The sequence below is a fragment of the Pelecanus crispus genome, chromosome Z, assembly GCF_030463565.1.
Source record: "Pelecanus crispus isolate bPelCri1 chromosome Z, bPelCri1.pri, whole genome shotgun sequence".
Taxonomy (NCBI): Eukaryota; Metazoa; Chordata; class Aves; order Pelecaniformes; family Pelecanidae; genus Pelecanus; species Pelecanus crispus.
The window spans coordinates 41,357,167-41,371,463 of NC_134676.1; the positions used below are offsets into that span (position 1 = coordinate 41,357,167).

Here is a 14,297-nt window from a genome sequence, read left to right on the forward strand (position 1 = left end):
GGTTTTCCCCAGAAAAAATTGAGCAGACATTCAAACAGAGCACATGGAAAGCTGTGTGATCATTTTGATGGTTGCTTAGGTCTGACACTTTGTAGATGAAAATAGCAGAGTAAAGGTATTTGTAGTGTTACTGGAGTAACTGTTAATGCATTTTAAATGATGCAAAATTTCTTAATGTCAGCAACCAACTGGTTTAAATGAAATGATTTGTTGTTATCACTTTAGTGTGTGAATATGAGAGCTTTCAGGCATTTTAACAATTTTTTTTTTTTTTTTTTGTGGAAACATTTGATGCTAAAAGATGATATGCTTTACTTTGTTTCTTTGTTTACTATTTGAAGCTCAATCCTACAATATCCCCATGCCATTATTAGGTTGATAGTATTGTGCACCTTTTATATTTAATCGTAACACAGAAATACTGTGTAACTACTGGGAATGTGAGTACTGTGAGGATGCTTCCTTAAGTAAATAGGAGTTGCTGTTTTGTGCAGTTGAGTCGCTGTGGCACTGTAAATCTGGTAGTTACACAGCAAGTCAGGGGAGCCTGGACCTCTCCCAAAGCCCCTCTGTGAATGCCAGTGGTGCAATGAGCAATCCTTCAGTCTGATGGCTTAAGCACATGCCAGTGTTCTAGGGACCGTTTCACAGCTGCATCCTTTTTGCCCTGCAGTTGTAATTCAAACTATAGAGAGATACAAGGACTGCTTTTTTACCCAGAAGACACCTCTAAAAGAAATTGCTTCTTAACTCTTTGGAAGCCTTTGTTAGTTAACTATAATGCTAATATTTAGTAATTAGCCAAGGTAGACCTTTTAAAGGCATGAGGGCAAAGAGAAAGAGGAGGAGAAGGGGATTTTATTTTCTTGTTTTGTTCTAATATCTGTGAAGCTAAGCTTGCAAAACTTAGATTTTGGTTTTGGTTTGGTTGTTTTGGGGTTTTTTTTTGTTACACTATTTCATAGAACTCAAATGTTTCAGCTGGCGTGGAGGTGTAGCAGGAGGGCACTTCTAGACCAGAGCTGCTGCCCGCTCAGAGCTCTGGAAGTGTAGCCCTTTTCTGGTATGAGTCATTGGCTTAGAGAGGAGTCATGTCGTGTAATTGTTTATGAAACCAGAAGAGTAGTGTTTGACTGTTTTGCCATCAGTGACAAACTGTTGGGCTGGCAAAGTGAGGGCCAAACTCCCTATGTCAAAAGAGAGTGTAGAATGCCAGGGCTGCTGGGCTAAACACCCATCTTGCATAGCTAAATGCTAAACCATCCTTTGAGGATTCACATTTTGGCATGCACACTGACATGTTTTGCAGGTATCTTCTTATGATCTGCCTTTAAAAATACCTGATGGTTGAAGCTTTGTACTCTCTTCCATGTTGGTCACCTTCATTAATTCCACACTCTGTGTTCTTGTGTCATACCCCCATACCAGTCCGGTCTCCTCTGGACTTTAGATACCTTGCTACAGCTTTTTAGTGTCACCAGCATTCATTAGGAATTGACCATGATTAGAATATCCTTTCCCAAAGCATTCTTTCCCTTTACCAAAATACTTGCTGACAGATCACATAGATCTAGATATTGCATGATACTGCTTTTCTATGTTGTTCCTTTGTTTTTCTGCTGTGGCATTCTTGATGATCATGAATGACTAGGATGTGATTGGAAGGACAGTTTCTGCACTGAATTGTTTATGGTGAAGGGAGAAAAATGAGGAAATCTGATCTAGAGGGCATGTATAATACTAAGATCATAGCATGAACTGTGAAATACTTTCCAGGTTTGGCTGTATCTAGGATGAGGAATCACAGTCCTTGGTTACACTGGTATTGAGTAGTCCTTGAATATATTCATAAGTCCTTGAATACATTAGTATTACTCTGTACAATTGATAAAAGTTGTTTCTGAAGATGATGGAATTTGTGGACAACCCCTGGAGCCTGCTTCTGGTCAGATTAGATTAGTTTAGCACTTCAGGTTAATTACACCTGAGAGCGTGCGTGCTTATGGGGAAATTGCAGTCTCTTCTTCACTCTCCCCAATTTGACAAGTAAGGAATCTTTAGCCGAATCGCTGTATCCTGGTCATGGTCAATTCACCTGTCTGTCTCCCATCACCATTACTTCTTAGTGACTTTATCTTTTCTTTCCTAGAATATCAGAGTTTAGGACATTGATCTGCATTGCCTGCAGCCTTCAGTAAGCTCACAGTCATGAGCCTGCATGCAGTAGGCATGTACTTGTGCAACTGGAAGTCCTATAGCTCAGCTTAGTTGAATGCTGACAGTAAGTGTAAGTAGATAGCCTAATACCAATACCAGACGAGCCTCAATTGACCTTGCAAAAATACAGTTTTATTACACACTTTTGGCTGAGTGTTACTTGCCACTGAGTACAGCTTTTTATTTTCCAGCTGCTTCATTTCATACATTACTGACAAATAAACACAGGTGTTTTTAAAAAGATTTGGCTGTTCAGAATAAGTCCACTGAGATACTGTTATGTGATCATTGTGATAAAAAGCAAGGATTACAACATTTTTAAAGTGTTTGTCTTGTTTTTTCTCCCCCTCCCCCTACTTCCACTGCCAAGTTAGAGGAGAATATGAAAGAACAATTTCTACATTGGTCACTCAGATTATTATTTAATGTTCTTGCCATGTCTAGTCTCCATCTCCAGATTCCTGTTCACCTCGGGGTGCTGAATCGTCAAGTAGGCAACATCACCAGGATGTCTGCAGTACAGCAGAGGCCTCCACTAATAAAGAGGTAGAGTGAAATATTTCTAAAAGCCACAGTTTTGTTCATGCTGCTTATGCCTTTTTATTTTCTTTGCAGTCCTTGTACCTGTGCAATCCCTTCTGTTCTTCCAAAATTGGCAACAGTCTTGAAAAACTGATTTGTGGCTCCTTTCCCTTATGCTGGTCCAGCTGTCTGACTGACTTTATAACGTACTTAAGACTGTTTATCATGGCATTTCTGACTCTGTTCAGCTGCCACTAAATTTATTTGACAGGCTGGGAGGTATTGATTTACCAAACAGCCAACACCACCTCTGTATTAGAGGCAAAAGGAAGCCCTTTTCTTTTTTCCATGCAGAATGTCTTCCCGCAAAGAAAAGAGTGTTTCTCAGCCAAATGAAAAAGCTTGCTTAAATAAAATTAATTAGGTAGTGATTTATGCTGCTTAGTATTTTGTCATTGTAGAAACTGACCTACCAGTGAGTCACAGTCAGAATTCAGGTCCTTACTCCAGGCTCCTCAAAATAAAGCTAAATAATTCTTTTTTTTTTTTTGCCCCTCACCTGGCAGCTTTTTACACTGCAGTAGTTCCACCAACACAAAATGAGTGAGTAGAACTTCTTGCAGTGTGAAAAGAAAATAATATGGCATAAAAAGTATTTGGATTGGTATAGTATGGCTGGCTCTGTAAACAGAAAAATCTGCAAATATTTGGTTTATTTGACTTTTGTTTTTTAAACTTCAAAAAAATCTAGAAACTGTAGTCTAACAAGATACCATATTGTTACTGATAACAATACATGAGTTATCTTCCACAATGAAAAAACTGATCTACTATACTGGAAATACTGATTAAAATTGAAACACTAACTAGTAATCCATTCTTTCTTTTTTTCTTTTGTTATTATCAAGGGATAAGAAAACTTGTGATGTGTATGTATTTGTGCCAGTCTGTATTTACATTTAGAAAATAATGAAAAGTTTCAAAAGACTTACAAAACTCACAATTTGTCATGTGTTAAAGCCTTCACAATAGATTGTGCCATTAAATTTTCATCTGCTATATTCTTAGTTTGTTAAAGCCTTTAGCTTGCTTCAGTACAGATTTTGTCACTTCATATATATCCTAACTTTTAGCAGTTTTCAGATGTTGATGAACTTACTGAAAGGAAGAAAACAAACAAGGTACTACTCAGTTTTTAGCATGTGCCCACACATAGTGTCAGAGGTGGTAAACCAGGTTTCACGTTAAGATGTCAGGCTGTTTGTTTCCCTCAAATGAGCAATAATACTGCTTTATTACTGCCAATGCAAGAACAGCAGTGATAAAGCAGCCTCATAATTTGGGGGAATGATTTTTAGGTCTTAGTAAAAACATTTTTTGAAATATAGATTTTATAATACTAGGTGGCAGTGAGAGTAACGACAGTAACAAGAGTAATGAAACATTAATGACCTTGATATTTCATTATTCATGGATATGTAAAATTAAAAGGTATAGGTTTCCTCCTATTGGTAATTCTACCTGTTACTTTACTATTCCTGTGGTCTTAGTAGAACATCTTTCAACCTGGGTAATGAACAAAACCCCTTAATTTTCTGTGTGAGTTTTTGCAATAAAAACATATATGATGACAGTTTACACCACTCTATCCTGAAAAGAATTTGCATCAGCTGGTCAGATTGCTGAATAGTTGCCAGATCTGTAATTACAGACTTAGCTCACTCTGGTTTGTTGGGTTTTTTTTGTTTTTTTTTTTTTAAAAAGTACTTTGGAAAGGGCATTTATATGCATGAGCTGTCTCAGGTGTGTAGGGGATTTGTCCTCTACGCCTGTCCAGTGGTTGAATCTCCCTCTTAGCACTGCACCAGTAGCAATTACAAAGAATTGTTGAAGTCTGTATGGGTAGGTGGTCCAGTAAAAATATTCATCTGAAGAGATGAAAGAGCCACAGATCTGACAAGGCATGTCAGTGTACTCACAGCAGCTTAAATGCTTTGGCAGCTGGAGATCATTGTTTATTGACATCTTTATTTATGTTAGTACAATCTCTGATGGAGAGCTTTCTTGGTTTTGCAGCACAGCTTGGTCATTTTCATGAGGAACAGGAAGTACTTAAAGGCTGCACAGGCTCTGCTGTCTGTGTCATGTACCTTTTGTTTTATTTCATGAGTTGTTACATTTTATAGCAAGACAAGCATCATTGGTGAAAACTATTGCTTGTTACGTCCATTTTCTATTTGTTGCAGTGGAAAACACTCCCTGGGGTTAGTCACTCGACCTGTCACGTAACTGTGACCTTCCTGGTTTACCTGTTTTTTGCACTAATACACAGAACCTAGTAAGTTGCCCATCATAAAGGAAAATAATTTGGCATATATTTCAATGGTTATTGTCTGGAAATGTACTGGAAATTGTTTAAGATATTATGCATTATTCTGATCATATTTAGATTTTCTTTTAAGGAAACTATATTAAACAGTCATTGGAGGAGTTATTGCTAATCAGGTGTAGTTTCATTAAAGTTTTGTAATCCTCAGACTATCCAAAATTCTTATCTGCAACACACATGATGGCAGCACATATTTCGATATGCCTATTACCATCTAAATATTGCCACACAGAATTTTCTTTGATAAATTTTCCTGTGTGTTTTATGTTATTGATTATAACAAAATGGTGAGTCTTACTCACTGAAAGTTGTAGCTTTCAGGTGTTTCAAGTGTTAGCCACAGAGTCTTTCACATAAAATTGCAATTGGAAGTCAGGTCTTACTTTAGGCTGTGTATTTACATAGGCAAGTCAGGATTTTTTTTATTTGTTCACCTTTTACAAAATTGAAGTACCAGATGTGTTTTGTGCTTGATATAGTGTAAACGTAGTTGGTGGTGAAGTGTTAGTGAGTTCAGTTACCCCACAGAATACAGCTTGCTACCTAACCTCTTAAAATTTAGAAAGCTTTTTGTAGGCTGTATTAATGTGAGGGATACATCTAAGAACAGTCCTAATCAATAACAGAATGCTGTTAATGAATAACTGACTGGGTTGATGGTTTCAGTCATGAATAGTAACAGTATAGGTTAATGTTATATATTCCTGCATGTATGTATTTGTAGTTGGAAGATCCAGTGTCTTTGAGATATGATGTATTTTCCTGCATCCTTCTTGATGAGTAGAAGTAGAGCACCTATTGGTAAACAGTTAATACACTATTGAACACCAACAAGTAATTGAAAACTAGGCCTAGCATGTTGCCTGATAGATAATGACACGAATGGAATACATTGAATTTAACTCTAGTAGGTGCTTAGAGCCTGAAAATACTAAATATAGTAGCAAATCTTAGTAAGTGGTGATCTTCCTTTGCTAATAACTATGACTGATTTACTTTTTTTAATTTTTTGGCGTAGAGAAATTTTAATGCATATTTATGCATGCTCTGTTCTGTTTGAAATCCTTTTTGTCTTAATTGCAGTCCAGAAAAAGCTTGGCTTCATTTCCAACCTATGTTGAAGGTAAGATAGTTCTACAATTTCTAAATGTTTTTTCATATCCAAAAAATTCCAATATTTATAATGTATAAAATTTTATTTTTATTTGCTGAATAGAAAAGCTGCTAGGGTTGGGTATACTCATTTAGATTAAATTGTGTCCAGTCTGGAACCTGAGCTAAATCCTGCTATGCTCTTTCAGAAATTCAGAAAGAAGGAGCTTTTATTTATTTAGTGTTTCATTCATAGTTTCTGTCTCAGTTCTGCTGGTTTATTACCAGTATCACTTAAAACACTACAAATTTTTTATGGTATTTACACAACACATGTGGACAAGGAAAATAGGTTAGGCAAGAAGAGTGTAGTGCTCTCTCCAGCACTGATTTAAATTGGCAGGCTCAATCTAATCTCAGTTGGATTAATTAGCAGAATTGAATTAATTGGATTAATCAGCAGGCCTGCCAGAGAAAATCTGCACTGCTTCACAGCTACTTGTCCTCTAATTAAATGGTGCTTCCTGTCTTAGAGTTAAGGTTGTGCTTGTACTAGTGCTGAGTTTATTCAGAACAATGTAAAAAAGCAAGTTACCTGCTACATGAGCTGCTGTTACCTTTTGTATGAGTCTACATCCTGTGTATACAGGAAGACTGCATGCTGTAAAACCCAGTTACTTCATTATGAGAGCATGACAGAAGCAGAAAAGTCAAGTTTCATTTGGTTTTTTTTTCCCCCTGACAGCAGTTGTTCGATATGCTTGATGAAATGCCAGAAACACAGTTTATGTGATACATCATTTGCACTGTCTTGGAACTCCTTGGATTGCTTTACAGTGTGCTGTGTTTAAATGATTATGTGATCATTCTCTTTAGACTACAAATTGATCATTGGTTTAGTCTTCAGTGTATGAGCTGCGTATTTTGGAGTCTGTGGCCAGAATGTCAACTAACATAAATTTCATATATTGTTATGAAACTAGCTGGGCTTTGGAATTTTGCAGCAATGAAGGATCTCTCTTAGAATTGAAATTCATCTCCTAGTGGTAGCCCTGTCTATCAAGGGCTATCTTAAATAATCCTTCCCTCCTTAAAGGAAAAATTGTAAACTAAACTTTTCTTAGATCTTGGTCCAGTGTAAAATTCCTTAGAAAAACCAATTTTCATTTTTATGCACTAGCAGTCCAAGAAAAAGTTGCTAGCACCTATGCTACACTTCTGTTCAGATAATAATTTCATTGTCAGAGGCAATAATTGGAGGGGGTCTTATAAAAAACAGTGCTGTCTGTGTGTTCACCTCTGATGAAAATAGAGCACATACCTTTTTTGGTTTTAATATGCTTCCTTCTGGGAGTCTTTAGATATCTCCACCTTTGTCAGTGTATATCTATATTTTTTGTGTTTTGATCAGAAATTGTGCTATAAAGGGGTTTGTACCCTTTATAGTGGAGTGGTGAAAAGGCCTTGACATGTAGAGTAACAAATAGCAACACTTAAAATGCTGTATGGTTTCAGGACTGGAAGAGTGTGCAAATATGTAGTACTTGCAGATGCATAAATTTCCCTAGAGGAAAAAATTCCATTTCTTTGGGTCATGTATTTGAAGTGACTTGTTCATTTTGAGAGTTTTCCAGATACATAGTATCTGAAAAAATTCTGCACACTGGAGATGAGCATCTTAAAATTACTAGTCATAAATTTTCATATTTAAAGAAACCATAAAGGAGACAAGCTTTCTCATAAGATTTATACATCTACTTCTGTCTGTATGTATAGTTTCAGTGTGATACTTCTCTCCAGCTCTTTCTTCTGTTATTTTAATCTTAATAATGACTTGCATTCCTCTGGGGCCAAAGTTACCCATGCTCATTCTGGGTGATGGTTAATCTTCTGTTACAATTAGAACAAAATTGTCATTCTGAGTGATGTTAAATGTTAAGCCCCATCACCTTATATCTCAAGATACCTCTTGAACTAATAAAAAATCCGTTCTGACATTGTAGAGTTTTGCTTTGTTCTTAGAGGGGAAAAAAAGGGAAACCTAAAAGCAGTTTATTTTTTTGTGATAAAATGTGGACACTTTTACCATTAGCAGTCTTTAAGATGATTAGCAGTCTTTAAGATGATTTGCATTTTCACTTGTCTTGAACACCAATTGTTTACCCTTACTTGTAAGAAAACAAGAAGCTTCTTAGGTTAACCAGTCTCCCTTTTGGATTGTGACAATTTTAACATGTAGCAAGGTGTTAAAATAGAATATTTTTACATATAGAGTTTTTAGATATAATGGCCAAACACCAAAATGCTTACAGATCGTAAATGCTGGTTTGTAAGGATTTGCATTGTTAGGCACTAAAAACTTCATCGCCCTCTAACTTTCCACAGAAGTTGATGGGAGTCAGATCATTAAGAATCTGTGGGGTTGAGTTGTTTTGCCATCAGAAGAGCCCATACTCTGTGTATTTAACAACATTATTATTTAACTCTGTGCTTTACCTCAATATCCTTGTTGAGACTAAGAATGATTTTTAAAGGTGTATGGCAAAGTACTTTGCCTAATTGGGCAGTCAGTTTTCTTGGTAAGGGGAGATGTGTTGTACCTGTAAAGCATTACCGGGGAGGTTCCTCTGCCTGTTGTACTAACTGCAGCTACACACAAGTGAGCAAGTGGCTGATGGCTGTTATTAAATTGTACCCTTCCTCCTGTTTGTGACTGTTGGTCTTAGAATCACGAGGCTGGTTTTGGTGGGTGAGGTGCGAGTGGAGTAGCTGTGTCTGTCCCTGAGTGAAAACTCACAGAGATTATTTTGCTCCAGGGTGATCCCTGCTCATAAAAGAATGAGCTATTGTGAGTGACAGGCTGGATTAACAATTACAGCTTTTGCTGGAGAGATGTTGAGGGCATTTGCTTGGTGTTTCGTACCTTTGAAAGTACTGGTTGCCATACCATCATGCTAAAATAAGTATTTCAGAGGAGGATTTGCAGCCATCAGGTGCAGGCTCAAGTTGTCAGAGTGCTGCTGTTTTGCCATGGTTCAGCATGATTTTCTTCAGTGATTGCTTTCCTGTGTTACAGTTCCTGGACCTTGCGATCCTGAAGACTTAATCGATGGAATCATTTTTGCTGCCAATTACCTTGGCTCGACTCAACTCCTTTCTGATAAAACTCCCTCCAAGAATGTGAGAATGATGCAAGCTCAGGAAGCTGTCAGCAGGATCAAGGTGAGGAATAATTCCTGCTGCCTCTCATATGGGTGCTTTAAGGTTGTTGTTATGAACTTCTTACATATGCAGTAGTTTTTTCATGTGGGGTTATCTGTGGTTTCAGAAAGGTTAAGTGCCTCATCTTTCTTTCTGCAAAATAAATCACATGTTTAATGGTGCTTTTGGAACAAGAGTGATCTGGAAAAGTTACCAGATCATTTTAATTTCCTGTAGTAATACTTGTGCTGTGTACTCTAAGCCAGAATCTGAAGTGAGTGGTGGTCTAAGTTATATATTACCTGGGTGTTGAGGGAAAACAGGTTTAGGGTATAACTAGTAAGTAAGTACTGCAGCTGCTTCTGGCTTGGCACTTGATGGAACTGGTCCTGTGGTAATGTCTGCAGTTATTTTTGACCCTGCTGTGGCTACTGGTTTCTCTACCACATGATAGCTATAAGCTGATTTAAAAAGAAAAGCCTGTGGCGGTACAGAGATGTATGGAAAAAAAAAATTATCCTGCAATCTGATACATTTGCTTTGTTTGTTTGGAAAACAGAAATGCCCACCGATTTCTGTACAGGCTGTGAAAAGCAATGGGCATGCTGCTGTATTGTAAGTTACAATGATGACATTGTCAACTGAAATTAGGGTGGGTGGATGAAGTATTGCAGGGTTGTAGAGGATGCTGCAATATTCCTGCTACCCACACATAGAATCATAGAATCGTTTAGGTTGGAAAAGACCTTTAAGATCATCCAGTCCAACCAGTAACCTACACTACATGACTGGGTGGTAGGCACACAGGTTCATCTTCTGCTAATTCAGCTAACCAACACAATCTCATCTGAAAGTTTTCCTTAGTTTAATATTTGTGTGTTCTTCTTTTGTGTAGTTTATTTTGGATTCCCACTCAGACTCTGTGTGCAACTGTATAAAAGAGAGAGGAAGAGAGACAGCATGTTATCAGCAAGGCCGATAGCACTGTCCGCTAAGGTCGGCTGTTGCTTCCTGCTATTATTATTCCATCCAGTATTTTCCATGCCAGGTGTTCAGTTCAGTCTGTGTATGAAACTTTCACAGTGAAGCTCCAACTAAAAGCATTGAGACACTTCCAAAAATTGTAATTTTGCCAATGTTCAAATACATAAGTTCTTGTAACCTTGTCTCTGAAAATCACTGACGCTCTAGCATTTTAGAGGAGGCAGGGATGTAGCCTTCCTGTTACAGATAAGTCATCTTCTGCCATCTCCATAGTGGTTTCCCCAAACTCAAGCAACTACTGAGCCTTTTGAGAAAGAATGATTTATCTGTGTTCATTGGAGACTGGATTCAGTGACATTTTTTCACTCAGCTTTCTCAACCCTGGCAGGTGTTGGTGGGTTCTTCCCAAAGCTACAGTGGAGACTTTCCCTTGCAAAGTCTGCTTCTTTCCTGCTCTGGGTGCAAGTAAGGCTGTGCCTGTCTGTTAGTAGTCCCCATGTGTTCTTCCCTGACACTTTGCCACATGGTAGAAACATTATCTGATTTGAATGCACAGAAAACTAAAGGTAAGATAGAGAAGGGGGAGAAATAAGGGCTTCAGTAAGGCTGGATCTAGGAGGGATGCATCACTGGATGTTGAAAAATTAGCATCAGCTGTCATAGGAGATTGGTATCAGGAGTTGAACTTGAGCCTGGGGCTGGGGAGGAAGTTTGCACCTAGGAGGTAAAGCTTGCATGGGAGTACACGATAAGCAAAGATTGAAGGGATGTGTTAGAGTAAACTGGAATAGAATTGATTCAAAGCAGGTCTGTGAGGTGTAAGAGCGTAGAATCTTTCTCTGATACTAAATATATTTCTTAGAAATTCATTAACAAAATAAAGTTCTTTCTGAGGATTCTGTTATGCCTTAGCACTGCTATGCCTCAAAACAGAAGAAATCTGTTTAGCTCATTTCACTCATAAACCCCATAATTTATACATCCATATAAATCAGCAGACATGCATATTCTTGGCTGTAGTAAATTTGTCTCAGGGTAGAGGCCCAAGCAGTTGCATTGCTGACCTGGTAAAACCCTAGCTTGTGCACATCATTTGCTGAAACTGTAAGTGTATTTCAGAAAACTGTTGGCTTACTGCATGGCACACAATGCCACTGTACCTTTCTTTGACAGTTACTGCTTTTCTGCTTCTAGGTGAAGCTCAGGCAATGAAAATTTATCTCCCTGCACCTTAGGGTCTTCCATTTGTTAGGGTTGGTTTTGGCTGGTTTTGGTGCTGATTGCCATTAAAGCTAAACTTCTTTAGTGAGAAATTCATTATGACATGGAATTTCTGCTGCCGGATTCATCACTGTATAAGGTAGCCTTTAGCTGTAATGTGTAAAATATTGCTCGCACGGTGACTAGGTAGGGCAATGACTTGTGCCCTATTCGTGTTTGTTTACAGAGCGTGTTAGGTGTTACGTGTGAAAAATTTCTCTGTAGTTAAAGAAAACAGAGGTTATGAATCAAGAATGAGCTTTTAAAAATTTGCAGACTTGACGTTAAGAGCGTTAAAAATGGGGGAAGACCTTTGTTTAAGGCCCACTGTGTACACATACCTTCCATATGAGTGTGTTCCTTTTGAATTTAATAATCCCTCTAATGCTTCTTTCTAACAGAGCCTTCAGACCACATACTCATTCATTTAGAGTATGAATGGATTTTGAAAACAATTCTTCATGCTGCTTCTTTAAACAAGTATCTCTTCAGTTAGTACAAAAGTTGGGGGTTTTCTTGCTTGGGTGTTCATCTCTGTGAAGTCCAATTAAGTTAAAACAGATACACTGCTTTGAAGGCATTCATCAAATGTAGTTATTTTGTATTTCCACTAGGAGGTGCTTTTAGTAATAGAAAAGGTGTTTCATCATTTTCAGACTGTAGTCTCATTTCTTCAGATAGCATACAAAGAAATAGCTTTCACATTTTACTTGGAGTGGATCCATAATAGTTCTAACAGTAAAAAAGTTGATGTTCATGGTTACGATTCACAGCTGATCTGTGCTGTTATGTTTCACATGTGAACTAACAATTAACTTTCATTTTTATTTTTCATCGGCAGATTTGAGCTGTGTGGCAGGTTCGAACATTTTTAGATAACAACTGAATTAATTACTGAATGTAATTTGACAAAACCCATATGTGGAAATAGTTTACTATTCTGCACATTTTGTTTAGTCACAATCATCTGGGTGTTCACTGAGTTGCAGTACATTTTTTGTAGAGGTTAAATGGGTTGACTATATTTAAGACATCCCTGTAGCAAAAGTGGAAAGCTGCTGGTTTTTAACAATTCATAATTTTGGAAATTACTGCTAGATACTTAGTTACGTTTCATTTAAATGAAAAGCCTGGACTCTGTATATACATTTAAAAAAAAAAAAATTGTTTAGATTAGGTAGTTTCTGTTTTTTCTGAGAAAATAGAAAGAATCTTTTGATCTAAATTAGCAAAATAACATAGTGATAAAAAGGGTTTGTCTGCTAAAGTGTCTTGCATAGAATTATCCTAATTTGGGGTTTTTTTATGGACCATAACTTCTTTTATGACATTTCTGTGCAGTGTTAATCACTTATCAAAATTGGTTGTTCCATATCATTACCTTAGTTTTATGAAATATTTGGAAGTCATTCATCAAAATACTAAAATACCCCTAAGTCTAGATGTTTCCATTGCAAGAGCAGAATTTTCAATAAATTGAATGACAGTGTATTCCAATTAATCTTTGATTCTGCATTGAAAACCTCTAACTCAAGGATTTTTCCCCCCTTTTTCTTCTTTTTGGCCTGTGCTTTTCTTCTTTTGTGAGGTCCATCACTCTGTAAAGTTTGGGGCGGGGGAGAAATTGTCTGAAGGGGAGCTTGATTTTGGAAAGCAATTTAAATACTCTATCTCTATGAGATAGAGTGTCTCCCCCTTGCCCAGTGTATGGCAGGCAGCTGTTACTCAAGATGAGTATGTTCTTTCCGAGTACCAATGTAAAGTAACATCAATGTAATGAAGAGCCTGCAGCATGAGGCAGTTCTAATTGCTTTTGCAATAGTTTGCAGTCACCAGTCTATCACATATTTCTTAGTTTGAAAAAAAGTGACTAAAAGCTAGTGTGAGAATGTTTATATTTGTAAATAAGCAACAGTCTGAAGTTTCAGTAGCTGCTTTCAGATTTGTTTAGATGAAACCTGCCAGATTTGAGTTGTGAGCATCAACATAAAACTTTCGATGTGTCTTGTGATTCAGGCATCCTGTTTGTTCTTCATTAAAGTAGTTAGCCGTGAATCTCTATGAAGCCTGTAATAGTAAGCCTCCTTCCCAGCACAAGAACACCTGCCAATTTAATTAGATAAGAGTCTGTTACTAGTGGAAGTAACAGGATATCTTCCAGCCTGGTGAGTGTTGCATTTTATCAGCAAGCAGGTCTGTAAGTTCAGTTCACCTTGGTTTGAATTAATGATTGCCAGACTGTAAGAATGATGCTTAATTGTGTTGTTATTGTTGCTGCAGTAGTAGCACATAAGGAATTAGTTTTTTGCAATGGGTTGATATATTTCTGGATGTAAATCAATTAAACTACTTAGTAACAAGAAGACTGTTTTCAGGTCTTTGTGGAACTGAAGTACATGTTCCACTGCCTTCTTGAAACAATGTGGTAGTATGGACATATCTTTGTGCAGGTGTCACAGGAAAACCTCTTGTCCATATATGTAATGCTAACATTGGTGTGGGTATGTTTGCAAAGAATGAGGAGAAAATGGAGGTCAAAATTACCTTCTGTCATTTTGTTTTTCCAGGAAAAAGTAGCGTAGTTTTAGGGAGGTTATTTTTGAAGACTGTTTAAGGTTGAGAGCATTAGAAA

At 37.3% G+C, this 14,297-nt stretch overlaps 1 protein-coding gene across 2 annotated transcripts in view; it reads left to right on the forward strand.

The window, feature by feature from the left end:
* The window catches only part of APBA1 (amyloid beta precursor protein binding family A member 1), a 37,030-nt gene that overhangs the window by 9,287 nt on the left and 13,446 nt on the right, over positions 1-14,297 (forward strand). For both annotated transcript variants that reach the window (XM_009478111.2, XM_075726452.1), the window contains exons 2-4: positions 2,662-2,763; positions 6,212-6,251; positions 9,297-9,442. In XM_009478111.2, coding sequence (XP_009476386.2) covers positions 2,662-2,763; positions 6,212-6,251; positions 9,297-9,442 — 288 coding nt within the window. The remainder of the gene's footprint in view (positions 1-2,661; positions 2,764-6,211; positions 6,252-9,296; positions 9,443-14,297) is intronic.